Below are 27,987 nucleotides of genomic sequence, written 5' to 3' on the forward strand. Positions count from 1 at the left end.
ATAGTTAACTTTCTGAGTCACTCATTATTAGGGGTCACATGTAAATACGTTCCATTAAAACAAAGGTCATCACTCTGGGTCCCTGATGGAGTCATGCTGTCCCCCGGGAGGGCATAGTCCCAGGCCTCTTCCTGGGCACACAGAGCTTCTCTATGCATAAAGCCTGGGATCAAAGGAGTCGGTAATTTTTTAAAAGCATAAATGTTCAAATGATCCTGGTGATGCTCTGCTGTCACTGGAGTTCTTCACTGTTGGCGCAGGCTCTCCGTAGCTCCCCGGTCTCCTGGAGCACCCCCACACCGACCGGCTCCCCCCCTTCCAGGTCCCCCTCAGCTCTCCCTGAGCACCCCCCCAGCTCCCCCCACCCCTACCCCTCCAGGTCCCCCTCATCCCCCCAGCATCCCCCCACCCCTGCCCCTCCAGGTCCCCCTCACCCCCACAGCATCCCCCCACCCGGCTCCCCCCACCCCTGCCCCTCCAGGTCCCCCTCACCCCCCCACTTGGCTCACCCCAACCCCTCCCCTCCAGGTCCCCCTCACCCCCCCAGCACCCCCCCCCGCGGCTCTCCCCACCCCTCCCCTCCAGGTCCCCCTCCCTACCCCCCCTCGCCCCCTTCGCCCTTCCTCTCCCCCTCGCCCCCCCCCACCGGCTGCCCCCACGTCCGGGCCCACAGGCCGAGGGGTGGGGAGGGTATTATTCTGCTTTATTTTCCATTTTGCAGAGGAGCTGCGTCGTCACGCGTGTTCGCGGGGTCCTCACGCTTCTCTGTCCGTTAAGTAAAGCAGCGGGTGCAGCCTGTAAACAACCGCCGAGGCGCTTCCTCCCGGACCCCCGCCCCGCCTGACCCGCCCTGACCCGGGGGGGGGGGGGGGGGGCTCCCGCCGCGAACCCAGGGCCGGGGCAGCCATCCGCCCCGGGTCCGAAGGCAGGCGCTGCCGAGCCTCCAGCACCGTGGGCCGCGCGCGACCCAGGCCGCCCCCGCCCCCGCCCCCGCCCTCGCCCTCTGGGCCGCTCCGGCCCCCCTCCCCCCGCAGCGGCCCCGGCCCGCCCCGCCCCGCCGAGAGCGGAAGTCCCGCCCCCGGCCCTCCGAGCGCTGATTGGCCAACCCCGTCCCGCCACGCCCGGGCCCCGCCCCACCGCGGGGAGGCCGGCTCCCAGGGCGCAGTCGCACGGGGCTCCCCGCCCTGACTGGGGTCTCCGCGGGAGCAGCGCCGCGGCTGGCGAGCGGCGTTCGTCCCCCGGGACCCGAGCGCGCCGCCTCGGCCGGGGACCGCCACGGCCCGCGGGCAGGGGGCGTATGCAAACAACCGAAGCCCCGAGCTCCCGATTGGTGAGCGTGTAGAGAAAGGGGCGGGAAGTGCGGGGCGAAGGGGCGGGCTTAGCGGGCCGTGATCGACGTGCGGGCGGGCCAGTGGCTGTGGGAGACTCGGCAGCGGTGGCCAATGGCGGCGGGGAGGGGGCGGGCGAGGGCCGCGGCGTTCCCGGGGCGGGGGCGGGGGGCCAGGGTGGCTGGCGACTCCGGCCGCTCTGCGGGGCGCGGCGGGGGCGGTGAAGGTGCTGGTGGATGTGCGGGCGAGCCAGGGGCGCCGGGGAACCCGGAGGCGAAGGGCCAAGGGCGGCGGCGGCTAGGCCAGGCGGCTGGAATCTTGCCCCGAGAGCGGAGGGGGGGAGCGGCGGGGGGGCGGGCCGTCGTGACGGACGTGCGTGCGGACCAATGGGCACGGGAGGAGGCGGCGGGCGGCCAATGGCGACGGCGCGGAGGCGGGGCGGCCGGAGGTTTAACGGCGGGGTGTGGGAAACGGCGGGGGGCGGGCCGGCGTGACGGACGTGCGCACGGGCCAATGGGGCCGGCGGGCGCGGGGCGGCCAATGGCGGCGCTCGGGCCGGGGGCGGGGCGCGGGGCTGTGCGGCGCCGTGCGGGAAGCGGCGAGCCGCGGGGCGGCGGGGCGGCGGGGCGGCGGGGCGGCGGCGGCGGCGGCGGCGCTGAGGTGAGGCGAGGCGAGGCGAGGCGGCGGCGCGGGCGGCGGGGGCGACGGGGCGGGCCCGTCCTGTCCTCGCCGGCGCCCACTCACCCGCGCCCGGGCCCGCAGGTCGGTCCGAGGCCTCCTGGTGCCGCCGTGCGCCCGCGGCCGGCGCGGGGGACATGCGGGCGGGGCCCGCGCGCGCCTGAGGATGGGGACGCAGGGCAGCCCGGTCAAGAGCTACGACTACCTGCTCAAGTTCCTGCTGGTGGGCGACAGCGACGTGGGCAAGGGCGAGATCCTGGAGAGCCTGCAGGACGGCGCGGCCGAGTCCCCGTACGCCTACAGCAACGGTAAGGCCGCGCCCCGCCTCGCCGCCCCGCCCCGCGCAGGCCCCGATCCCCGCGGCGCCCCTGCCCCGCCACCCGGCCCGCAGGGACACCACTGCCCGGCCATTCCCCCGCCCCCCTCGCCCCCCCCCCCCCCCCCCCCCCCGGCAGTGACACCTCTGTCTGGTCATCCCCACCCACAGTGACACCGCTGTCCCCACCATCCCTGCGCGCAGTGACACTCCTGTCCCCACCATCCCCGCCCACCGTGACACCCCTGCCCCCACCATCCACACTCACAGTGACACCCCTGCCCTGGCCATCCCTACCTGCAGTGACACCGCTGCTCTGGCCATCCCCGCCTGCAGTGAGACCCCTGCCTCCGCCATCCCCACCTGCAGTGATACCCCTGTCCCCACCATCCCCATCCGCAGTGACACCCCTGCCCCGGCCATTCCCGCCCACAGCAACACCCCTGCCCCGGCCATCCCCGCCCGCAGTGACACTCCTGCCCCCGCCATCCCCACGGCAGTGACACCACCACCCTGGCCATCCCCGCCTGCAGTCACACCCCCTGCCCCGTGCTCTGTGGGGGCCACTGTGCCAGGTGTGCCAGGTCTGCTGTGACCCCACGGCCCAGGTGTGCAGGCAGGCCGCACCCTGAGATGGTGGCAGCTCCGTGCGGGCCCAACATGTCATGCTAGGAGGAGACATTCTCTTCCCGGTGTGACTACATACTCCTGAAATTTCTGCTTGTGTTGGTGAAGGGTAGGGTGGGTACACAGCCTGGCACCTGTCAGAGCTGCTGCCAATTCACGTATCTCACGTAAGAAAGGCAGCGAGGTCAGTGCCTCCCGGCGTGGGGGCCCCAGCCCCAGGAGGATTTCTTTGAGGGGAACCAGGAAATCTACTGGTGGCCCGGCAGCCATCTCCGCAGGGACCTTGTGTGCTCCTGGAAGTCCTGCTCCATCTCCTCCTACTTCTTCTGGTCTTTGTTCCCCAGCCCTTTGCTATTTTGTGTCTTGGACCCTTGGCGGTCTTGTCGCACTGCTCTAAGTGTTTGCTGTTTGCTCAATCACCTGGAGGCGGCTGACGGTGTGGACGCTGCTACTCCGACCCTTTCATTTTAGGACCTGTCGGGGTTGTTGGATGAGCTGGACCTGCTGACTGCCCTTCCCGCTGGAGCCGCTTCAGCAGGGGGCAGCTCTGCTGGATTTATACCGTGGCCCCTCCTGCAGCTCATGCCCTCTGCCCCACCTTAGAGGAGACAACTGGAAGGGGAGGAGAGGAGGGGCCCCGGGTTTGTTTTAAGGTGAAGGAGGGCCTCCGCTGGGGCCCTCGCAGGCCCTCGCCAGCGGATGCTTGGCAGTGATTGTCAGAGGTGTCCTTCCCGCCGTAGACAGTGAGTGGTTGAGGTGTTTTTCCAGTAGGGGCATCGCCTCCCAGAGCCCCACTCCTGGGTGGCTGCTGGGGCGTGTTTACAAGAGCGTGAGAAGGCCGGGCTTTGTCCGGGGCAGCAGTGTTTTCCTGGAACGTTGATAACGTGCTTCTGAGAGCGCAGCCTCACCCTCAGGTGTTCCACGTGGGGGCCGCCGGCACTCGGGGAACACAGGGCCACCGTATGCCCCTCGTTGGTTGTGGTGGTTGCCACGGTTCCTGTGACACGTTGACTGGAATAGGGCTGGCAGTGAGCTGCCTGAGACCCCGGAGGAGTCAGAGACTCCCAGTGAGCTGGTCCAGTGGGACAGCCATCTGCCACCGTGCTGAGGAAAGCCCACTCTTAGAAAGCGTCCGGGGGCTGTCCTGACCGCGTTGGCGGAAGAGGCAAAGTGCCAGCCTGTGTCGAGGGTCCTTGAGGTTAAGAGATGCACGACACAAGGACTGGGTGTTTGTGGTCAGGGCTTCAGGGCGCTGACCCCGGTGACCAGCGTTCTTCATCGGGGTGGAGTCGGTAGGCCCAAGAGCGCTTCTTTCTTCTCCTCTGGAGGCTTCCTAAGGAAGACGCTTGAGGGTGTTGGAAGCTCTGGACAGCTGGTTCTCAGGATTCCACATCACGTGACTTCGTTCTTTGCGAGAGCTACTGACATTCAGGAATTTTTAAATTTCTGATTCTCTGACAAAGCACATACATGTATTTATTTCTTTTTCTTCTTCATTGTTGGAAGCCCCCAGCACGTTTCCAGCCTTGTTTTCTGACTAAACTCTCTTGGTTCCTCTGACGAGGAGCGGATGACCCACGCCAGGGAAATCCCCACTTGGTGCAGGACGTGTAATCGGACTCCTTTCCTTGGGCCAACCTGATTACTTACCTGCATTGAAGTCTTGTTTAGCTTGTTCCTCAGGCAAGTCCGTGAGAGCTTTGCAAACACGTGAGTCATCAAAATGGTCTTTTCTGGTGCTGGCACCTGAAGCAGTCACAGCCGCATGTGTCAGTGTGCCCACACCCGGGGGAGCTTGCAGCAGGCCCTCGGCCTCTGGTGGTGCTCACATGCCCTGTGTGTAGACCTCGGTAGATCTGGAAACCTTCCTCTCAGGAGATTTGACTTCTCTCTGAGCACACAGCAGTGTTCTATTTATTTATTTTTTAATTTTTTAAAGACTTTATTTATTCATGAGACACAGAGAGAGGCAGAGACACAGGCAGACAGGGAAGCAGGCTCCCTGCGGGGAGCCCGACGTGGGACTCTATCCCGGGTCCTGGGACCCTGTACTGAGCTGAAGGCAGACGTTCAACTGCTGAGCTCCCCCAGCGTCCCCACAGCAGTGGTTTTAGAGGAGGCATCTGCTCTCCTGGGGAGGCAGCACAACACTGCGAAAAGGTTGTACCTGGGCCGTCTGCAGGGGAAATGACGCTGCAGGGTGAAAGTGTTGGGGAGTGTCAATCGTGAAAGCTGGCAGGAAGGAGGTGCAGGTGTTTTGTGAGCAGCTTCTACTCCCGAGTGTACCCCCAGCTCCAACTGTGCACTGGGGGGTGGGTGGTGGTCTGTGCCTGCCCTGCGGCAGCATGCCAGGTACACGCAGGAGCGCGGGCCTGGGCCCACTCTTCTGAGGGCAGCGAACATTTAGGGCAGTTACCTGCTCTGTGCCTCGGCTCCCACGAATCTTCACATTGAGGGTGGGAGGCAGGCAGGAAAATGTACCGGGTGATGGGCCCACGTCCTGGGGGACTCCAGAGCGCACGGGAGCCCATGTCTCCCTGTCTGCACCTCTGGGGGTCGGCGTGGGTGGGAGCCGCGGGGTATCCTTGGAGCCCAGGGCACGGGGGCAGGGAAGGTAGGAGCGAGGCATTGTGATGGGTGTGCACAAAGCCAGGCAAGCACGAGGACTGCCATGCGTGTCTGGGTTCTGCTGGTTGCTGATGTGTGTGGGACCAAACAGTGCTTGCTGTGCCCACAGGGAAGCTCCCTGAAGTGTAGGCTACAGCCCACGTCCGCGGCCCCGGGCGAGGCTCGAGCTCACCGTGTCCCCCAGCTCGTGGTCTTGCACTGGACGGTTCTGGACTTGACTTGTCACCCGGCTGGGAGATGGTCTCTATCCTTGGTGCAAACCCAGGGAGAGACTGTGTCTCTGCCTGTGGTGTCTCAGCCGCTGCTTCGTCCCCAGCATCGGCGTGAGGTGGGCCCCCAGGGCACGGCCCGGCGTGCGTCCTGCCTGGGCGAGCAGCCCGTGGGCAGCACCGTGTGTTGAAAGGACCGTGCTGTTGGTGGCCGCTCATCGTCCTCTCCCTCTGCATGTGGCTGGTACTCGTGGCTGGTCTCTGCCCGTCTTCCTGGGCCGTTTACTGGGTCTGCCTTCCTTTTGTTGGCTCCCAGGCTCCAAAGAGGAGTTGGTGCAGCGTGTGGTGTGTGCCCACTGCGTGCCAGCCCAGGGCCGCCTCTCTGCCGCCCTGTGTCGGAAGCACCGTCGTCGTGCTCAGCTGGTCGCTGAGCTCCTGGTTGGCGCTTCTTTCCAGGCTTGTCGGTCAGAGTCTGTCGGTGTGATTGGCAGGGATGACCCTGTGCTCACCACGGACGCTCCGCGGTCCCGGGGCTGCCTCCCCCTGCTCTGGGGCCTGCACAGTCACTGAGGCCCATTTGTTCTTCCTTCACTGGGCTGCTCCTGCCCTGCCTGCCTCCCTCTTAGCTGTGACCAGCGGAGCAGAGCCCCGCAGCTCCCAGGGTCAGCTGCTAACCACCAGTTTCTAGAGAAGTTTCCAGAAGGCCGTAGAGTGCCGCGCATACACTTATCCTTACGGGGCTGTGATTTCTGGCTCCCCTTGGCCAGAGGCACTCAGCGGTGTGCACAGTGTCGAGATGAGCGTACCCCCAGCTGACAGGCAGGCTGGGAGCGGCTGGTCTGCTTCGGGTTCAGCTAATGAGGCTGGTTTGTCGTTTGAGCTGGCACGGCCTTGCCTGAGTTTTCCTAGTTAGTAGGTAGAGTATGTTAAATGTCAAGTTTTACCCCCAACCGTTAGTGGCTTCCATGAGCTCGGGCACGTGGCCACGCAGAGCTGGACCCTGGTGGGGCCGTGCTGTCACGGTGACATTGCTGTGTCACGCCGGGTACACATTGTTCCTGTCAGCAGGAGCGTGGCGTGGCTGATGAAGTAAACAGGTCTGTTTCAGGAAGGAACCCTCAGCAGGAAACCAAGGAAGTAGGTGGGAAGGGTCTTTCAGGCACTTCACCTCCTGTTGTAGCTGAATTGTACCTGGTGTGGCCAGGGAGGAGGGCGAGGAGGGGGAGGGACAGGCTGCAGTTAGTACAGCTCGGCCTGGGGAGTGGGCTGCCGCTAGTGTGGGATTTGTGGGGTCTGGGGCCACATGGGTCAGGGTGTTGCCACCTGCCACTTGGAGAAAGTCAGGTAAGGTCCATGTCCGGCGCCCCGGCTTGGGGCATAGTGGCCCACGGGGCTGGGTTTGGTGCCCGGGGCGTGCAGGGGAAGGAGGCTGGGAATGCGAGTGCAGATGTGCCGGGAAGGAGGTCGACTGAGCCAAGACTGGGTGTGTAGGGTCACCCTTAGGGTGGGAACATGGGCGCCTTTCGTCCTTTGGGAATGCGAGTAAATACATGGGAACAAAGTGAACTTGAACTTTGAGTCTTAGGCATTACGGAGCTTTGCTCATTACGACTGTGCCCACGCAGGCCCAGTAGTGACCGGCTGAGTCTGATGTCCGTGGAGTGTTGGGTGCCTCCTTGACCGTGGACATGTGTCCTTCAGAGGGTAGAGGAGGCCTGGGGAGCAGACGTGGCAGGGACCCAAGGACATGACCAGACGAGCTTTGGCCCTTGGGGTGCTAGGCGTTTGTTTGGCAGAGGGGTGCGGCCCTTGGCTGGAATGCGTCAGGGGGAAGTGATTTGCTCAGGTGGGTGGGTGGTGCTCTGAAAGATAGGGCTTCGGGGTCGCGAGGAGGGAGGGAAGGTCAAGAGTGGTCTACCCTGGGAGGGGTGCAGAGGGCCTGGTGTCAAGAGGCTGGTATCTCTGAGCAAGAACAGACAAGCCTGGAAACAGGCAGGAACTCTACGGATTTTGGAAAGTGCCAGAGTCCAGACGCGCAGGTGCCAGATCTCTGGGCGAGTGAGTTAACATCCGCCCTGGACAGAGATCTTGGCCAGGTGATAAACCCACGTCCGTGAGCTAAGGAGGCACCTGGGCAGGTCGGAACAAACTGCTGCGGTTCCCAGATCAGTGGCAGTGCTGTGGCCGAGGCGGGCCCGCGCTCCATCTAGTGGCCTCGGGTCGTGAGCGGGGTCATGGCCAGCCTGGATCTTCCTGAGCACCAGTGTCCGTCACCTGGGCCGAGGTGGGGGGGTGCCTAGTAATCAGGTCTGTGGGATGCCTGGCTGAGAGGACGGCTCGTGGGTTAGGTGGCATGACCCGGACTGCACGGCCTTGAGAGGGTGCAGGAGTGTGGTGGTCTCCAGCAGGGTGGCCTGGGCCTTCCTGGCCCTGATGCCAGCAGTGCCCACAGTGCAGGAGGATGTCAGGCAGGAGTCTGGCTTGCTTGCGGAGGCAGTCTACACAGGGAGGGGTGTCCCTGAGCGCAGATTTCAGGTGGAGTGAGCAGCTGCTGCCCTGGGCTGACACGGGGCTCCTGTGGGGCGCAGAGGTCCTGCTGCACCTTCACACACGCAGCTCTCTTGGTCACGGGCTGGCAGTGACCAGAGCCCCGGGTCAGTGAGATGAGCTTGGTGGTCGATCACTGGTAGGATTTCCCTTATTTTAAGTCACTTGGCCAGGGCCACACACGCAGTCCTCAGAGAGGGGCTTCTAATGAAAAGTCCCAGGCAGTGGGCTGGAGCGTTCACTTGTAAGTACCTGGCGGGGAACGGTGTCAGCAGTGAGGGAGTCCACAGCATGTAGTGTCCAGAGCCTTAAAAAGTAGTCCCTTTTTTCCAAGGAATTAGGAATCTTCGCTGGGAATGATAGGGGACACAACTGAAGACACTTATGGCGTAGTTTTTTCTTCCTTTTTTTTTAATTTAAAATTTTATTTTGAAGCTTTATTCATTTTTCTCATTTTACAGTGAGAAAGTGAGCACGTGTGTGTGCACATGGCAGGGAGGGTCAGAGGGAGAGGGGCAGCCGGCTGTGCTGGGCACGGCACCTGAGGCGGGGCTCGATCCGCGAGCCCGAGATCACCCGATCCAAAACCAGGTCAGTCTGCCAACACGCTGAGCCACCCAGGCCCCCCTCCCGCCTTTTTTTTTTCTTTTAAATAATAAAAAATGAAAACCCTGAAACTTCCAAGGGTCCAACAGGGGAAATATGGTTTAGTAGCAGGGTGAGGTATTATACAGCCTTTAAAAATGGGAGTTCGGGGGAATAGCGAGTATTCAGTGAGGTGAGGAAGGGTCTGCATCGTGTTGAGTAGACGCCGCCTGTGTAATTACGTAGTCTCAGTGTACGAAGTGAGAGAGCTGGACAGTGGCGCACAGGAGAGCACGCATGGTGGGTTTCTCCAGATTTTGGGGTCACGAGTAATTTTTGTGTTGTTAAGTGCTCAATGCTTTGCTAAGTTTTGTACACAAAGTGTGCTTAACTCTTTATGAAAGCTTTTGCCTTGAATTGGCTCTGGTGTGGTTTATTTTATTTTTAAAGATTTTATTCATTTGTTCGTGAGAGACACAGAGAGAGAGGGGGCGGTGCAGAGACACGGGCAGAGGGAGGAGCAGGCTCCATGCAGGGAGCCCGATGCAGGACTCGATCCCGGGTCTCTAGGATCATGCCCTGGGCTGCAGGCGGCGCTAAACTGCTGAGCCACCTGGGCTGCCCTCTGGTGTGGTTTATTAAGGAAAAGTTCTTCTTTTACAGGAAACCAGTCCCCGAGCTGCCCTAGAGCCGCTCCTGAAGCGCGGCGTGCTAGTGCAGAAAGGCGTTTTGCAATGTATTAGGTAACTTCTGCTTCCTTTCCCATCCCTCATCAGGCGGCCGCCGTTCCTTCTTGGCCCACCGGTAGCCCACGTGTGCCCGTGGAAGGCATCCTTGTGCCCACGGCGTCTGTGCGCGCTGTGTGCTCAGGATGGGTGTGCGCACCCAGCTCTCCTCTGCGCTCAGGCGCAGCCTGCAGGGTGATTCGGCGCCCAGCCGTTGAAAGGCCTGTTAGTCTGAAATCTGTGCTTGGCAGTATCCTGTGGGATCACTCGTCTAGAGCACGTTATGTTGAGTTGTAATTTACATATTCTTTTTAAGAGTTCTTTTTTTTTGTTTATTCATGAGACACAGAGACAGAGGCAGAGACACAGGCAGAGGGAGAAGCAGGCTCCGTGCAGGGAGCCTGACGTGGGACTCGACCTCGGGACCCCTGGATCATGCCCTGGGCTGAAGGCCGACACTTAACCGCTGAGCCACCCGGGGATCTCCCTAAGTGTTCCCATTTCGGGTGTTGGGTTCAGTGAGATTTGACAAGCACCGCCTTGGTCAGGACATGGATTATTTCCACTGCGCCCTAAAAGTTCTCTCATGGCTCTGCAAGTCCAGCCCCCAGCCCACGCTGGCCTGCTTCCCGTCCCTCTAAGGGGACTTTGCCTCTCTAGGACGTCCTGTAAATTGAGTCACGCAAGATGGTCTTTCGTGTTGTTGGTTTGTTTCACGTGGCAGGATGTGTGTGAGACTCACGTGGGGCACAGGCCACAGCCCTCATCCCATCCCGGGGAGCATTCCTTCGCACACATACACCCGTTTGTTCATCCGTTCACCTGTCAGGATGCTTCTGGCCACTGGTTATTTCCTGATTTTGCCTGTTGTGGAGAATGGTGTTACGAATGTTCTTGTACAAATCCTTAAAGTTCTTTAAAAATTTTATTTTTGTGGGGGGCCCCTGGCCGGCTCAGTCAGAGGAATGTGTGACTCTTGATCTCTGGGTCACGAGTTCAAGCCCCATGTTGGTTGTAGAGGTCACGTAAATAAATAAAACTTCTTAAAAATTTAGTTTTGTGGTAAATGTGCATATTTTGTTGACCATTGGTACATGTACGATTAAGTGGCATGACACATATTTGTAACCCACAAGTCTTTGTATGGATGTGTCTGGGAGTGGGGTTAGTGGGTCATGTGTGTCTATGCATATAATTCATAAGAATTTGCCAGACTGTGTTGTGATGTCATCTATTGTCCTGAATCCCCGCCAGCTGTGTAGTGAGTGAGTCCCAGCTGCTGTACGTGTTAGCCAGTGTTTGATGTTGTCAGCCCCTTTTTTTTAAGGTTTGCGTATTTATTTGAGCGCTCAGGAGTGGGGGGCGGGGCAGGGGGAGAGGGAGGCTCCCCGCGGGGAGCCGGGGGTGGGGGGGGCGCATCCCAGGACCCTGAGCTGCACCTGAGCGTAGCTGGGTGTCGGAGGTGCGGCTCCGGGGTGCCCGCAGGCGTGCCCGCCGGGGGGACTCCCTGCCGCCCCGGTCCTCCTGGGCGCCACAGAGCGCGTGGCGGTGTGGCCACAGCTCGGCCCTGTGGGTAGTGCTCCGGCCGCGCTGTTGTGTGTTCCCAGCGGGTGGCCGGTTGCCGAGTTCTGTGTTTGGGTTTTTGTGAATGGCGTTCCTACGAAACTCTCATACCTGATTTTGGTGACTGTATGTGTACGTTTGTGTCCCGGACACACCGAGGAGTGGGATTGCCAGCTTGTAGGGCGTGTCCAGCCTCCATGGGCACCTGCAGACAGTTTTCCGAAGTGTCCCACGTAGCGCGGTGGGGGCTGAGAATTTCATTCCTCCCCTTCCATCCTGTTTCTTTACAGCAGCCACGCAGCCTTCCCTCCCAGGGATCCCCTTCTGTTGCTTGGCCACCCCCTGTGGGCGGGCTTTACTTCCGCGCCCAGTGGGTTAACGAGGACTCCTTCAGCGTCCTGCTGTAACACAGTGCCGCATAGTTAGGAGGTCGGCTTCTCGAGACCACCCACGGGCCTTGCCACCTTCCCCCTCCTCTGTCTCAAAGCCCCGTCACGTCCCGGCCAGGCCTTGAGTGTCCCGTCCTTCCGTCTCATCTCTGACTCAGCCAGGAAGGAGTCCCCACCTGTAAGGCGCACCCAGATAACGCAGGACCCTCTGCCTCTCTGGGCCCGTCACCGCAGTCACACATGCAGGGTCCCTTCCCTTCGCCTTGTGGGAGGACACCTCCAGGCCCACCGCCCCATCCTGAAAAGTTCTTTTCCTTGTTTTGGTTTGGATAGATTTTGTGGGTACGGTGCTGGTCAGAGGAGTGCGTGTTTGCATTTAGTTAGTGGTTTGGCCCCAACGTTTGTGTCTTGGCAGCTGACCCCCAGGTGGTAGGGGCAGGGCCTCTGGGGCTGACCTCCCCGGGGTGGAGGAGGGTGGACCCTGGGAGCGGGATCAGAGCCCTGGCGAACGAGCCCCTCAGCTGTGCAAGAAGCAGACGCAGACTTGGCTGGCGCCCCCAGAGCTGTGAGAATAAACCTCCGTTGATCATAAACCACCCAGTTGATAGGAATCGGGCACAGCAGCCCGAGCCAGCTAAGATACCACCACACAGAGGGGCTTAAGGCAGGACCCACTTACCTGCTGTGTCTGTGGCTCAGAAACCTCAGCAGGGTCCCCACGGAGCCGCCCGCTCTCCCGGGCTGCAGGTGCCTGCGGGCTGGCACACACAGAATCCTTTGTTTTCTTTCTTTAAGATTTTATTTATTGGAGAGAGAGCGAGCAGAAAAGAGCAGGGGGAAGGGGAGGGGCAGAGGGGGAAGCAGACGCCCTGCTCATCAGGGAGCCCGAGGCGGCCCTCAATCCCAAGACCCCAGGTCAGGACCTGAGCCAGAGTCGAGAGTCGGATGCTCAGCTGGCGGAGCCACCCAGATGCCCTGAAGAAGTTGTTTCAAGTTGCTGTGGTTGTTGGCGGTACCTGCCACCTACTTCCCAGCCCCCGGTGGGGGGGAGGCGAGGGGGCTTCAGAGGGCGGCCTGCTCCGTGGAGCGGTAAGGTGGAGAATCTGCCGTGGACTGTCCCACGTAGCCCGATCATGGGGGCCGTCTCGGCCTCGCTCCTGGTACCAGGGGCCTGAGAGCCAGGAGGCGGGACCCCGTGCCCACACAGGAGTGCCTGCCGCGTTGCCTGCGGCTGCCCCCCACCTGCTGGGTCCTCAAGACGCTGGTGGTCCTTGGTGTCATGTGTGGGGAGAGGCCTGCCGGCCTGGGCTGTCAGGAACTGCCGTTGGTGGGCGGGGGGGGCCCAGGGCCCTGTGTCCTTCTGTGTTGGGGGGAGTGTCTCTGATTTCTCGAAGACTCCGGCGTTCCTATTCTGCTTCTTGTCTGTCTTTGGGGCATTGAGAGCTTATTTTCCCTCCTTAGGGAGTAACGTTTAAGAAACAGGAGCTGCCTCCCTTGGGTTTAGACGTCCCGTGGAAACACAGGGGAGCGTGCCTGGGTCAGACCGCCGAACTCAGCCGGCCTTCTGGGAGGCGAGATCCGGGAGCCCCGCGTGTTGCGCTGCTCTGGGAGCCTGCAGTGACATGCGTGGGTAACCCGGCTCGCTGTGGGGGTGCGGTGGGCCGTGCTGTCGGGAGCTGCTGCAGCAGGGAGATCCTGTGGGGAACTGCCCCGTGGACCCCGGCTGGCATTCCAGTTCCAAAGGCAGACACGATCAGCACGTTTCATTCTTTTTTTTTTTTTTTTTTTAAGATTTTTGTTTACGTATTTATATTAGTGCATGAGTGAGGGAGGGGCCAAGGGGGAGGGAGAAGCAGCCTCCCCAGTGAGTGCGGAGCCTGACGTGCGTGGGGCTCCATCCCAGGACCCTGTGATTGTGACCCCAGCTGCAGTGGAGAGCTCGCTGCCCAGCTGACTGAGCCACCCAGGCACGTCCTCCTGTGGGGTCGCCTGGCTGGCTCAGGGGTGGAGCTCACAGCTCTTGATCTCAGGGTCATGAGTTCAAGCCCCACACTGGGCATGAAACTTACTTAAAAAAAAAAAGTCTTCCTGTGGCTTTTCATCATGCTGTAAAGTAGCTGGGTAATTACACGTTGGGTGTTGCCGTTTCTCCATAAAGGCTGGAACCTCAGACAGAAAGCAGGTGGCGACAGCGTGCTGCCTGGGCAGTTGCTGTCCTTCCTTTCCGCCCCCTTCCATGGGTCTGACTGGTGGCCTTCATTCTGAACACTGGGACCTTGACCAACAATCTCTGTTTACACACAGAATCAAGCCGGCAGGGCTGACAGCTGAAGGTACCTGGTTCTGTTCGTGTTCTCCTCAGTCTGACGGGTTTCCTTGGAGGTCTGCGGTCCTGCGTCCGTGCGGACGGGTGTGTCAGTGAGGCTGTGGAGGGGGCAGCGGAGGAGGAGAGTGTGACATGTAGCCTGTTCCGTCTGGGACACCATGCTTGCACTTCTGCCGGCGGAGTGGCTCCTGCACCAGGTTGTCCTCGACGGGCTGGCCGGGGGGCCTTCCTCCTGTGCGTGCCCGCGGCTCTGCTCGCAGGTCCTGGTGAGGCAGGAGGGGTGCCTTGGTGAGCCCCCCAAACCACCAGCAGGGGCGGGCTGTCAGAAACAGGCATTCGGGAAGGTTGGGACTTGACTGGGCTTTCCTGCGCCACCCTTCGTCCTCCGTGCCGTCCCCGGCTGTCCCCAGTGTGCTGGCCCCTCACCTCTGCCGTGTTTCCTGGGGGCCGCTCGCTTCTGCCTCCCGGGGCCGAGCCCAGGGAGCGGGGACCTGCAGCCTTCCCTTCCCTGTCCCGAGAAGGCCCGAGGGCGGTTCCCAGACCGCATGTCCTGAGCACGCACATGTGCACGGCGGGGTCCCTGTGGCAGGAAGCAGTGTGGTGCATCCTGGTCATTTGTGCCGGGACACAGTTGTACAAGACGCCAGCCCCAGGACAGTGGGAATGGACCTGGTGCTGCTGTTACCAAGGGGGTGGGGGTGGGTTTTTTTTTGTTTTTCTAAAATGATGAAGAACTTGTGGTAAAATTCTGAACAAAACAGGGCACCCGGGTGGCTCAGCGGTTGAGCGTCACACCTTCAGCTCAGGATATGATCCTGGGGTCCCAGGATCGAGTCCCACATCGGGCTCCCAGTAGGGAGCCCGCTTCTCCCTCTGCCTGTGTCTCTGCCTCTCACTGTGTGTCTCATGAATAAATAAATAAAGTCTTAGAAAAAACATTCTGAACAAATAAAACATCCACAATTCACCAGGTGGTGGCATCCCCGACAGATGTGGTATGCTGACGGGTGGTGCACGCTGTGTGGGACAGGCACAGGTGCTTGCCTGTATGCACACCTGGCCCGATGCGGAGCTGCTTGCAGGGCCCAGAACTGTGCCCAGTAGTGGTCATGTGCATGGCCCTGGCCTGTGCCTCCACAGGTGGTGACAGCAGGTGTATCCTCTGTGGACCCTCTGCGGCTCCCGGAGTGCAGTGCAGGACAGCTGGCAGGGGGCCTGATGTCTGGTGGAAGCGTAAATAGTAATTGTGTCAAGTGAGTCACCACCCCCTTGAGCTGTAAAGTAAAGTTCTTAGAGACTGGGGACTCCATCAGGTGAGCAAAGCTGTTGGGGACGCAGGTACTGCCGCCAGGATGGAGCACAGAGGCTGGCACCTGGCATGGGGCGCCGGCAGGAACCTGTGCCCCTGGCCCCTCGGAGCTCAGGGTTGGAGGAAGGGTGGAAAGGAGGGCGGGGGGCAAGCAGGGACACAGGAGGTGGGCCCCGGGCACAACGGGTGCACGGGTAGGGTTGTCGGGCTGCCCCAGGAGCCACCCGTCATCCGCCCTGAGGGGCCTGGCGGCTCCATCCTCAGCCCCCCTGGCCATTGCCTGAACCTTCTGCAGCTTCTTGGGGCCTCTGAGGGGTGCTGGACCGCCCCGCGCTGCCTGGTGGGAGGAAGGACACCGAGAATCCTAGCGGTGTGATAATCAGTGTGGCCTGAGATACAGAGTTACCGCGGCCAGGAACCAGGAACAGAATGCTATTTGAAAAGAGCGCTCAGAGGGCCAGAAAGAGCGTTTAGAGATTAAGTTAGAGCAGCAGGGCCGCCTGGGTGGCTCGGTGGGTGAAGCATCTGCCATCAGCTTGGGTCAGGGTATCGCAGTCCTGGGATAGGGTCCCTGTGGGGCTCCCTGCTGGGGAGTCTGCACCTCCTGCTCCCTCCGCTCCTGCCCTGTGCCTGCCGGTGCTCTCTCAAGTAAATAAAAAATGTTGGGAAAAAAAGAGGGGATCCCTGGGTGGCTCAGCGGTTTAGTGTCGCCTTCGGCCCAGGGCAAGATCCTGTAGACCTGAGACTCGATCCTGCATCAGGCTCCCATGGAGCCTGCTTCTCCCTCGGCCTGTGTCTCTGCCTCTCTGTGTGTGTGTGTGTCTCTCATGAATAAATAAGTGAGATCTTTAAAAAAAAAAAACCAAACAGAGAGGAACAGTACAGTTGAGGACAGCTCCCAGGAGGTGGAACAGGAGCATAGAGAGGATAGGATGATGAAGCTGTTAACCGGGATGTGGGACAGATGAGCTGGACGGGCGCAGGGGTGACCTGGAGTCACCAAAAGGGAAAAAGACCCCCCCCCCCCCAGAACGTTGGCCAAACAACATGCTTCAAAAGCTTTGAGAGGAGAAAAGGAAAAAAAGGTCATGTGAGAAGGATCAGGAATGAGGACAGCACGTGCTTCCCAGGGCGCCTCTGGTCAGCTGCTGCTGGCCCCTGCTGGCCCCTCAGCCCTGCCTCCGCCCACCGTCCTGGGCTCTGCGACCTGGTCACCCAGTGTGACCCCTCCCTGTGTGCACGCTGCTCCTGTCTCCTTGTGCGCTGAGCGCAGGGGTGGGGTGCTGGGGCCTGGCCCTCGGGAGGCCTGGTCACCCCCGGGTGCACCCGGGCACTTAGCCCAGCTCCCACTGGTGGGTTCTGCTGAGTGGTCACACCCACTGTACGAGACCTTCCGTGTTTTGAGTGAAATCCCTGGGTATCATTTTCTCCGACAGATGCTCCCTACCTGTGGCCTGTAGGGGTGAGGCGGGGAGGGGGTGACTGAAATTCTCCGAGAGGCTGAGACCTGAGCCGATGGAGCAGTGGTTCGCTGGGCGCCCCCTTGTTTGTCAAGATTCAGCTTGTCTGCAGCTGGCGTCTCTCCTGGGCTCTGTTCTCTGATACTTCACACATCCTGCTGCACGTCTTGGCAGGTCTGGGAGGTGGAGAGGAGGGGCGGGGTAGGTGTGAGGATGTATTTGAAATTTTGGCGCCCTCATGAACCTGTCAGCCTGGGGCTGGGGCTGGGGCTGTCCCCGGCGGCCGGGCCATCCGCAGCAGTGCCCTGCTGTCCGCCATCCTCAGCCCCTCCCGGGGCCCCTCAGCCTTCCGTGGGGGCTCGAGGGCTCCCGGGAGAGCGGGCGTGGGGCGCGGCCGCATGCTGGCCCTGGGTGTCCTCTAGGCCTTCCCTGAGAGCCCCGTGCTCCGGGAGCCTCGGAGCCAGCCGGTGAGCCACGCAGCAGGCCAGGCTGGCAGGGCCCACGGTCCCGGGTGCAGCTCCCGGTCCTCGGGGCTCACCTGTGTGCGCCCCACTGTGTGGCTGGCAGGGCGCCTGGTGCAGCTGCTGGAGGGCGCAGCCGCGGCCCAACGTGCAAGCGCTGTCGTGCCTCATCTGCTGGAACGCGGGCAGGCATTCACCCTCTGCGCCTCGGCCCCGGGCATCCCCTCCTCCCTGCCGCTCCCGGCTGCGCCTTGGGGAGTCACCTTGAGGTGTGCTTGCCGCAGAGCTGCCTCATCGTGGGGAGCCTCAGACTATGCCCTAACCTGCTGGGCTGGACGTGGTGCTGCCCGAGCACGGAGTCCACACCACGGCCTCCCTGGCCCCTGCCATTGCCAGCATTACCCTCCCAGGGACCACAGAGCCAGGACCCAGGGGGCGAGGCCTCGCTCAGAGCTCTGCTTCCTGTGCCACGGCATTACGGGAGTCGGGGCGCGGGCGGGTGCAGGCCATGGGCTGGGGGACCGGCCTGAGTTTGCTTCTTCCCGGGGAGTGTTTGCTTGAGAGTATCTGCAAGGGGTGCCTGGGGGCTCAGCCAGGCAGGCGTCGTCCTGGGGTCCTGGGATTGAGCCCCGTGTCAGGCTCCCTGCTCAGTGGGGACTCTGCTTCTCCTGTGTCTGCCCCTCCCCTCCTTGTGTGCTCTCTCTCTCCCCCTCTCTCCCCCTCTCTCAAGTGAATAAATAGATCTTAAAAAAAAATAAAGACAATACGTGTAAGAGAGTCTTTTCTCCCTTTTCTTTTAGTTGTGCTGAAAGATGCGTGGGGGGATGTCTGCCCCTGCCCGTGTGTGGGTGCGCGGCTCAGGGGCATCAGCGCCATCCCACTGGGGTGGGAGCGGGACCGCCGTGGTCCACGGGGCTCCCCCACTGTCCCGACCTGGAGCTCTGCGCCCCCGCTCCCCGGCCCCTCCGCGGCCCTCCTGTCTCCAGGGACCTGACGGCTCCCGGTCAGGCTGCGCACGAGTCACTGCAGGATGGACTGCGCTTTGTCCTCCCCTGCCGGGGGACACGGGGGCTGCTCCAGCTCCTGGCCGCAGGAGCGGCGCTGCTGGGAGCGCGGGGGTGGCGCGCCCATCCTGGGTCCCCAGGCCTCGCTTCTCTGGCTGTAAACCCAGCAGTGGCATTTCTGCAGCATATAGTAATTCTGTTTGAGTTCACGAGGAGCCACCAGACCGTGTGCCGTGTAGCTGCACACCCCACACCTGGGCCGCAGAGCACGGGGCTCCAGCTTCTCTACACCCTCGCCAGCACTGGTGACTTTGTCTGTTTTTTTTTCTGTAATAACCGTCTAAACACTTGTGGTTTGATTTGCATTTCCTAATGACGAGTGGGCTTGAGCACCTTTCTGTGTGCGTATTGGCCATTGGTGCGTCTTCTTTGGAGAAACATCTGTTCAAGGCTTTTACTTATTTTTAAATTAGGTTTTTTGTTTTTTAACAATTTTATTTATTCATGAGACATGCAGAGGCAGAGGGAGGAACAGGTCCCTGCAGGGAGCTCCATGCGGGACTGGATCCCAGGACCCCGGGATCATGCCCTGAGCTGAAGGTCAACCCCTGTGCCCCCCAGGCGCCCCTAGGTTGCTTTTTGTTACTGAGTTGCAGCATTTCTTTCTATATTCTGTGTATTGGTTCCTTATCAGATACATGATTTGCAAATATTTTCTTCTATTTTGTCGTTCCAATTTCATTCTGTTAAATGTTTTTATTTTTTATTTTTTATATTTATTTATTTATTTATTTATTTATTTTTGTTAAATGTTTTTAGATGCATGGGAGCCAGCTGGGAGTTGGCCAGGCCGAAGGACGGCGAGGGTAGAGGCACGGTGCCCGAGGGGGTGTGCCGTGTGCACAGTGAGGAGAGCACCTGCATTAAGAATGCCCGTTTTGGGGGATCCCTGGGTGGCTCAGCGGTTTGGTGTCTGCCTTCGGCCCAGGGTGTGAGCCAGGAGACCCGGGGTCGAGTACCGCATCGGGCTCCCTGCATGGAGCCTGCTTCTCCCTCTGCCTGTGTCTCTGCCTCTCTCTCTCTCTGTCTCTCATGAATAAATACACAAACTCTTAAAAAAAAAAAGCCCATTTGTGGGGTGCCTGGCTGGTTCTGCTGGTGCACTGTGTGACCATTGATCTCAGGGCTGTGGGTTCAAGCCCCACGTTGGGTATGAGGTTACTTACAAAAACAAAAACGGGGTGCTCAGATGGCTCAGTTGGTTAGGCATTTGACTGACTCTTGATTTCAGCTCAGTTATGCTCTCAGGGCCAGGAGATCGTGCTCCTCCCCCCCGTGGATGCGCACTCTCAAGTAAATACGTACATAAATAAAATCTTAAAACATAAAAATAAACCTTTAAAAAAAAGCCTATGAAAAGCCAAGAGACTGATGAGATTTGTAAGGCTTAGGAAAGAAGAGGGAAGACAGCTTGTGGGAAGTTTCTGGACAGCCCACAAACCACGTGAAGATGTTGCGTGTAAGCTAAGTGTCCCTGCTCCTACCAACTTGTCTTGGACTATTTCTCATAAAAGAGTAGGAAAATAAAAACTGGGATCCCTGGGTGGCACAAAGGTTTGGCGCCTGCCTTTGGCCCAGGGCGCGATCCTGGAGACCCGGGATCGAATCCCACGTCGGGCTCCCGGTGGTGCATGGAGCCTGCTTCTCCCTCTGCCTGTGTCTCTGCCTCTCTCTCTCTCTCTCTCTCTCTCTCTGTGTGTGTGTGTGTGTGACTATCATAAATAAAAAAAAAAAAAAAAAAAAGAAATAAATAAAAACTAAAGGTATGGCAGGCATAGATTCTGCAGAGAGCTCTCCAGAGAAATGGCATTTTAGAAATTACTTTACCCTTAATAATGCTTGCAGCATGCTCTAGTTGTCAGTACCTGGGGGCTACGGTGAACCCAAGAACTCGGGAGGTCGACGCCGGGACCCATGCAAAGTAGGTCAACAGGGAGACGAGCCACCCTCCCTCCCCGCAGGGGCCGTCAGCACCCAGCCCGGGCTCTTGGGGCCATGCAGGCTGGCCAGCTCGGGTTGCTGGGTGGAGCCACAAGAAGGCCGCAGGGGGGAGCAGCACACTCCCCTTGGCCCCGCGGGTGAGTCCTGGTGGGCCTGTCCCCACGGGTCACTGCAGCCGCTCTCTGCTTCCTTACAGGAATCGACTATAAGACGACCACCATCCTGCTGGATGGACGGCGGGTCAAGCTGGAGCTCTGGTGAGTCAGGCCACGCGGGGCGAGGTGCCTGGGGTAGGGACCAGCCATGCAGTGTCATTGTGATAAGGAGCTGGGACGGCGTCCCGTGCACGTTCATCGGGGCCCGCCGTTTGCACCGACACGCTGTCAGTGTGGATTGGACTTTGCTCCGTGATGCAGAAACCGCAAGTCTGGGCTGTTCCATCTGGTGGAGCCTGGCTCCCTCTTGCCCATAAAGACTCGTTTCTACAGTGACCTCTCTCCTTGCTTTTCACTGGGCTGCACATTAAGGGGCATTTCCTGGAACCTCAGTGTGGAGGCGGGCATCTGCAGGGTGGGGTTCTGCAGCCTGGCAGGGCAGGGCAAGCTTCCAGGGCGCAGAGGCCCACGGAGGCCGGGAGGGGCAGCTGGGAGTGGGAGGGGCAGCTGGGAGCCCCACTGGGGTCCCATGGGCTGTGTTCCCCAACCCCCTGTGTTTCAGGGACACCTCGGGCCAGGGCAGGTTCTGCACCATCTTCAGGTCCTACTCCAGAGGTGCGCAGGTAAGCCCAGCGACTGTTGGGGTGCCACCTCCTCCCGCCACTGTGCTGTCAGACCCCCTGCATGATTCTCTAAGGACATCCTGACATTTGAACGCCAGGCTGCCCCCTGGGCCCACGCACACCCGTGGCTCCTGCTGTCGGAGGCGCCATGGGAGGTGTGCAGAGACCCTTGGAGGTGCCACTCAGCCACCCAGCTCATGGGGAAGAAGACGAGACTTCCCTGTCTCCCAGGACCGGGACGTGCTGGGTCAGGGGGCTCTGGGTGGGCTGCCCCTCCCAGGGTGGGGGGCTCTGGGTGGGGTGGCCTGGGTCACTGTGGAGGCCAGAGACAGCCTTGGAGCCACCGCAGAAGGGCTGCCGCAGGTCCTCCGAGGGGCAGGGCAGCAGCAAGGAGCAGGAGTCGGGTGTGCAGGGGCAGGTCCGCGTCCTCTGGGTTCCCCCCAGCATGCCTGCCCGCTGCCTGGATCTGGCTATGGTTTGAGGAGAGAAGGAGAAGGGAAGGGAGCCGTGAACGGATCTGCCCTCAATGCTCACCGTTGTGTCAGTGTGTGGTCTGGGGACAGGACAGCGATCCCAGGCTTCTGGGATTGCTGAGAGACCTGGGGTCGGACCTGCCTGCGCTGCGGGGAGGGGCCTCTGTGGAGGGCAGCGTGTACAGGGATTGGGCCCGTGGGCACATGGCTGGGCCTCTGGCTGTGTGGGGTGCGGGCCCCGGGGGGCTGCCTGGCTTGGGCTCGTGGGGACCCCACAGGCATCTTTTTTGCTTTGTGAGCAATGATTAATGCCCGGCTACCCCCGTGCTGCTCTCTCTGTTCCGTGGGACCTGGGAAGCCAGGGGAACTTGGTCTATGACTGAGTCCAACTGAGTCCCAGCAGGTGTTGGCAGGAACACCCATCCCAGCCCTTCGTCCAGGGCCTTGTTGACAGGAGAGCACCCTGGACGCGGCCTTGGTCTGCTCTTGGCTGGGGGTGGGTGGGGGTCCCCCAGGCTGGGCTTGGGAGCCAGTGCCACAAGCTCGCACAGAGGTGTGCACAGTGCTCCTGCCGCCGCTGGCTTGGCAATGTCACTGGTCCTCATCTGCGTCCCCCCCCCACCCGTGTTGGGGGCACCCTGCGGAGGAGGCGTGGAACTGGCAGTCCTACCTAGAGCCGACTCAGGGTGTGGGTTGCAGCTTCGGGGCATCTGTCATGAGCACCAGAGGTGAGGTTAAGAGCAGGAGCTGCCTGCGGTTCCCAGCGCCCTCCGGGGGAGCGTGGGGAGAGCTCGGGCGCATGGAAGCATGGCCCACAGCCCCCTTTTATTGAGGAAGGGACTGTGTGTGTGCTTTCAGCACACGAAGGGGGAAGGCTGTCAGAGGGCAGCGTTCACTCTGCGCTGTGGGGTTCCTGCCGAGCTCTCTTGTGATCCTTGGAGTTTGAGAATTTCCTAATTTCTCTCTGATGAACACGTAGTGCTTCTGTGATGAAGACATGGGGTAGCCGCCTCGGGGGGCGCAGGGTTGGGCCCCTGACCGCGGCCACCCTGCCTGCTCTGGGTGCAAACATGGGCCAGGCCACAGACGCTCCTTTCTGGACAGCCAGCCAAGGCCGCGAAGGACGCAGGGAACGGGCCTGCAGGTTTGCCAACTTGTGCGTTTTGGGAAAGCGCGTAGCGTTACTGCGTCCTCTGCAAGCATCCAGCCCAGTCCGCTGTGTGCTGGCTGTTGCTTTTACTTTGCTAGCTCTGGGGGCTCTTGTCATTTTGGGGCTGGAGGAGCCCGTGGCAGATCTGAGGCCTGGGCGGAGCCTCGAAGCGGCCTCACTGCACCGCTGCCGCCCGTTGTACTCCCACCCCACGGGGGGCAGCGAACGGTGCCAAGGGGTCTGCGGGGTTGGCACCCGCCTGGTGGTACCCAGAGTTCTGTATCTCCTGTCACTGTCCTACCCTCCGAGAGTCCAGACCAGGGAGGGACCTTGCAGGGCCTTTGGACCCAGGTCCCAGAAGCCTGTGCCGACCCGGGCTGCTCGCCTGCCCACCACAGTACGATCTCGGGGCGCTTGCCACCAGCACTTTTGTGTCCTGGGCCTTGGCCCATGTTTGCTGTTGCTGGGGTCTCAGGTGGCCACTCGTGTCCCTGAGGGCTGGTGCCTCCTGCTGGGGCTCCCTGGGGTCCCCTAGGCCCTGTGCAAAGAGGGAGCTGGGGGCTTTGGGGTTAGCTGGATTAGCACTGGGCGGCCCCGGCTGGGCACCGGTCTGCTTAGTTCCCATGGAGGGGAGCTTCCTGTGGGAAATGGCCCCGGGCTCGCATCTACCTTGAGTGGGTGCTGACAGGCACCAGCATGCCACCTGTCTCCACCCAGGGGGGCGGGCATATGGGCTGGGGACTGTTTGGCAACTGCCCCGTTTTCGGTACTTCTAGTGGGGGTGTGGGCAGAGGGCTTCACCACAGCTGTTCATTCCTTGGGAGCTTTACTGCACAAAATGCATCACACACCCCGAAAGTTAAATTCATAAAAAATGGACCCCTGTCCCTCAGTCGGGGTGCTGGTGGCACAGGTACGTTCATTTGTCCATACCCATCAAACTGTCCACGCTGAAAATCTCTGCCTCTTCTGAGGTGCAAGCTGTAGCTGAGAACTAATCTTGGGGCCGGGGGCTCCTTCGTTCAGGCATCAGACTTGGTTTCGGCGTAGGTCACGATCTCGGGGTCCTGAGGTCGAGCTGGGCTCCCCAGCTCAGCGCAGAGTCTGCTGGAGATCCTCTCTGTCCGCCCGCCCCCTGCACACGTCTGTGCCCTCCTACGTGACAAGTGGAAATAACCTTGATAGAATGAGGCCGCGCAGCTCCACTTCTGGGATTTTATCTTCCCGGGCAGGGGGGGTCGGGGGGTAACAGACGTTGGTGATAAAGGTAGGTGAAATGACCCGAGTGCCAGCAGTGGCAGCTCCTGAGCCTGGTGTGAGGGGTGGGCTGCCGGGGGCGGGGCCCGGGGTGAGGGCCAGGCACGTAGCCCCTCGACCCTGTCTGTGTGGGGAGTGAGAGTGAGTGCCGTTCCCGGAGGGGTGGGGAGCTCTTCATACCCCAGAGTTGCCCCTCGCGTACAAAGCCTGAGTACCTGTCGCTGATTGAGGAAATAGGATGTAGCAAGAATGTGTTTGCGCCTCTTTGAAACACACAGTGGACACTAGCACCCCTGGGGCTTCTGGGCATGGACGCTTGGGCGTCTGAGTCGTCCCGGCCTGCTTGACCCCCGTGCCCCTCCCCGCCACATCCCTGCGGCCCGCCCCGCGGCCTTCGACCTGACGGCTGTGAGCGGGGCTCCTCCGTTACACCCGGCAGCTGCAGGGCGGCGGTGGCACCAGCGCAGGCCCAGCCAGGGCTTCCCAGGGCCCGGGCTTGGGCGGAGAGCAGGAGCAGGACAGGAGGCCCCAGCCAGCCGCCCGCCGTGTGGTTGTGCTGCAAACGCCTATGGGAGTCGCCGTATGTTTGTGTTTGTGTTTGTGACCCTTGTGCCAGGGCTCACGGGGCCGCGCACTTGGGTGCTTCTCTGGGACTGGCCATCCATGCGCTGTGGCCACAGCTTGTCTTCTGCCAGCTCTGGGACCGCGCGTCTCGGTACTGCTGTGAACAGTGCAGACATGAGCGTGCTCACTGGACGCGTCCTTGGGTATCTCTGGAAGGGGGCCCTAGGCGTGGAAGGTCAGCGGCATGAGCCCCTGGGCCCCAGGCAGTGGGGCCCGTCCAGTCTCACCCTCTAGTGCCCCCCAAACTGGTGTCTTTGCCCTTGACGCCATGTAGGTCAGTGCCCATCTGTCTCGAAGGACTTCCCTCCGGGCCTGGCTCTTCTCCCCCGGCCAGTGTCCCCCTCCCTGGTTGGCGGTTGGCTCTGCTCTGCTCTGCTCGAGGCTTTCCGGGTAGGGAGTGGGATTGTGACCTGTGTGCTCAGAAGACCTGGGGGCTCCCCTGCATCTTCCAGGATTGGAAGGATTTCTCTGAGGGAAAAGACTCATTTTGAGTTGGAGGCTGCCCTGGGTCTGACCTTGGCTGCAGGGTCCCAGTGTGTGAGCGGGTCGGGGTGGGTCCTGAGCTGCTGCCTGGGGAGCGTCCGGGTAGACACAGGCAGGGGCCCGCGGTTCGCTGGAGTCTGAGGCTTGTGACAGGTCCCTGAGCTATCTGAGGCAGGGACGACAGGCGAGCCCAGCAGGTGGAGCCAGCCCACGGCCGAGCTCTCACTAATTGGTCTCTGAGGGATGTGACAGACCCGCCCGGCTGCTGGGGGCCTACGGGGGTGGCGCGCTGAGGACGCCTCCGCTCCGCCCCCGGTGCCTGGGCAGAGGACACTGTGGGACACACGTGGCCTGTCGGCCCTCCAGGCTTGTCCGCAGGGCCCGGCCCACCCGGAGGCCCTCATAGGCTGCCTGTCCTACGGGAGGGATTGTGAAGTGATCACAGCTTCATGCTTATGGTGTGTTTGTAAGAAAGACGTTGAAAACATGCCCCTTGTCCCAGCCACGTCCCCAAGATAGGGAGGGGGCCGCATGGAGGCCACAGGATCCCCCACTGCCATCAGCCCACACGGGGCACCCAGGGCCGCGTGGGCCGGGATTTGGGGAGGGGACGGAGCGAGGGGCTGGCCCAACTGTAGGCAGAGCCGGGAGCAGAGGTGCCTCTGGACGTGACGGAGTCTGGAAGCTGCCCGTCTCCCGCGGGGCTGTGTTAGTGACCCATGCGACCTGCCTGAAAGCCCGTGTGCCTGGCCCACCTGTGAGGGCGGGAGTGGTGCCCTGCCACACCGGGCACTGTGCCCGGAACGAGCATCCAGGTGGCCCGGCCTCTCGACGCCCGCGTCTCCCTTGCAGGGGATCCTCCTGGTCTATGACATCACCAACCGCTGGTCCTTTGACGGCATCGACCGGTGGATCAAGGAGATCGATGAGGTAGGTGTGCACCGCACATGCACCTTCGGGTCTCCATCCCCGGCAGGAAGCCTGGGGGCCTGTTTGCTGCCCCCCTCCCCCCCCCGACCCTGGGTCCTCCGCTCTGAGCACCCTGGCTCCCAGGGGCCTCAGCATGGACCCCGAGGCTCTTCCTGCTCTGGGGCCTGGGGCATGGCGCCAAGACGGGGCACCTCTGCTGAGCTCTGTGTCCTCCCAAGCATGCACCTGGCGTCCCCCGGATCCTGGTTGGGAACCGGCTGCACCTGGCCTTCAAGCGGCAAGTGCCCACGGAGCAGGCGCGGGCATACGCAGAGAAGAACGGAATGACCTTCTTCGAGGTCAGCCCGTTGTGCAACTTCAACGTCATCGAGTCGTTCACCGAGCTGTCCCGTATCGTGCTCATGCGGCACGGCATGGAGAAGATCTGGAGGCCCAATCGGGGTAAGGGGCTGCCCGCTGGACCCCAGCTTGTTGGGGGGCTGGGTCTGCCCCGCATGGGGTCCTGCGTCATGGGGGGGCACCATGCACGATGCCCCGCCCCGCCGTGTGCACCTCGGTGCTGGGAAGCGGTGCCGTGGCCTGCAGGCCTCCCTGCTGGAGCTGAGCCCGAAGGTCCCGGCTGAGGAGCCCCGGGGTGCAGGGCAGGGGCCCCCAGGGCTTGGCACACCCGGCCTCTCGCGGCGCCCTGACCTGCCTCCCCCATGTGTAGTGTTCAGCCTGCAGGACCTCTGCTGTCGGGCCATCGTCTCCTGCACCCCCGTGCACCTCATCGACAAGCTCCCGCTGCCCGTCACCATCAAGAGCCATCTCAAGTCCTTCTCCATGGCCAACGGCATGAATGCCGTCATGATGCACGGGCGCTCCTACTCGCTGGCCAGCGGGGCGGGCGGCAGCAGCAGCAAAGGCAACAGCCTCAAGAGATCTAAGTCCATCCGCCCCCCCCAGAGCCCGCCTCAGAACTGCTCGAGGAGCAACTGCAAGATCTCCTAGCGGGGCAGGCTGGGCGCCACCCTGTCCAGGGCACTCTGGGAGAGGTCATGCTCGGGGAACGCTTCTGGCTGGGCACTGGCAGGCGCGGTGTGCGGGGGAGGCTTGGCCACAGCGCCTCCCGGGAAGTGCAGTGGTCTCTGTCAGACCAGTTCTGTGGGACCAGAGAGCCGCAGGAGCCTCGGGGGGCAAGCCTGGGCCCCCACGGGGTGGGGTGCGCGGCAGGGAAGCGCTCAGGAGGCAGCCGTGCCTGGCCTGGGCCTCGGGGGCCGTCTGTGAGGACCCGGAGGCCTGGCTCCCTTTTCTTATTTATATGGAAGTTGTTCACCTTTTTGTACATTTTTAAAGGACGGGCAGGGACCTGTGACGCAGCCACGTGGGGGGCCTGTCTGCTGTGGGACATTTGGAGGGGGAGCACCCCCCCCTTAGGGCTCCAACCTGGGAATTCATAGACACTTCCTGCCCCGCGATCTGCTCGGCGTGGCCGCCTCGTCCCCGGCTCCCCCCAGAGTGCTGGTGCTCGTCCGAGGGGACAGCGGCCTCCAGCGCCGTCACTTCCACTTATATTCCCATTGCCGCATGAAGCTGAGGCACAGGGTGGGGCTGTCCGGGTGCCCCTGACCCGCCCCGGCCTCCGGGGCACCTGGCTTCTGCTCCCTGGCTTCCGTGCACCGAGCCCTCTGGGGCACAACTCCCCAGGGCCACCCTGACCTGGGTCTCCATGACGCTGCCTGGACTGTTCCCGGCAGGGACCCCGAGCCCCCGGAGCGGCCGGCAGCCAGCCCTGAGCAGGAGGCCTGGCCCCTCCTGCCGCCTGCGTGGCGGCTTGGCCACCGGTTCCACTGGTGCTCAGCTCTACCTCCTACTCACAGCCGCGCCCCGGGCTCCAGGACCCCTCCCGCTGGGTGCTGGGAGCGGGGCGGGGGTCGCGGGGCAGGCAGGGAAGGCCACACCTGTCCCGTCCTGCCAACCAGCCCCTCTCTTCGGACTTTGAACCCAAGCACCCGGACGTCGTCTCAAGGAGTGGACGGCCCTGTGTTCGCTCTGTCAACACTACCCTTCGCTGCTGTCGGACGCACCATTCCTGTGCTCACTTTGGACGGTTTTCATTTCTTTGTACAGTAAATGTGATTCAGCTCTGATTTCCAG

General features: G+C 61.6%; 1 protein-coding gene and 1 long non-coding RNA gene across 3 annotated transcripts; both read left to right on the forward strand.

Moving 5' to 3' along the window:
• The first annotated feature begins 1,177 nt into the window (after positions 1 to 1,177).
• RAB40C (RAB40C, member RAS oncogene family) lies at positions 1,178 to 27,980 on the forward strand. 2 transcript variants are annotated; one of them, XM_072835089.1, is made up of 7 exons: positions 1,178 to 1,330; positions 2,091 to 2,314; positions 20,353 to 20,413; positions 20,874 to 20,934; positions 25,774 to 25,851; positions 26,070 to 26,292; positions 26,561 to 27,980. In XM_072835089.1, the coding sequence occupies exons 2-7, from the start codon at positions 2,173 to 2,175 to the stop codon at positions 26,839 to 26,841; spliced, it is 846 nt and encodes a 281-aa protein (XP_072691190.1). In that variant the 5' UTR covers positions 1,178 to 1,330; positions 2,091 to 2,172; the 3' UTR covers positions 26,842 to 27,980. The 2 variants fall into 2 exon arrangements, with proteins under 2 accessions (XP_072691190.1, XP_072691188.1); XM_072835087.1 differs by lacking the exons at positions 1,178 to 1,330; positions 2,091 to 2,314 and adding an exon at positions 20,063 to 20,136.
• On the forward strand, positions 6,931 to 19,579 carry LOC140638207 (uncharacterized). Its single transcript, XR_012035359.1, has 2 exons — positions 6,931 to 7,130; positions 13,900 to 19,579. It is a non-coding gene; the product is annotated as an uncharacterized lncRNA (long non-coding RNA).
• Positions 27,981 to 27,987: the final 7 nt, after the last annotated feature.

Source organism: Canis lupus, chromosome 8 (assembly GCF_048164855.1).
Source record: "Canis lupus baileyi chromosome 8, mCanLup2.hap1, whole genome shotgun sequence".
NCBI lineage: Eukaryota > Metazoa > Chordata > Mammalia > Carnivora > Canidae > Canis > Canis lupus.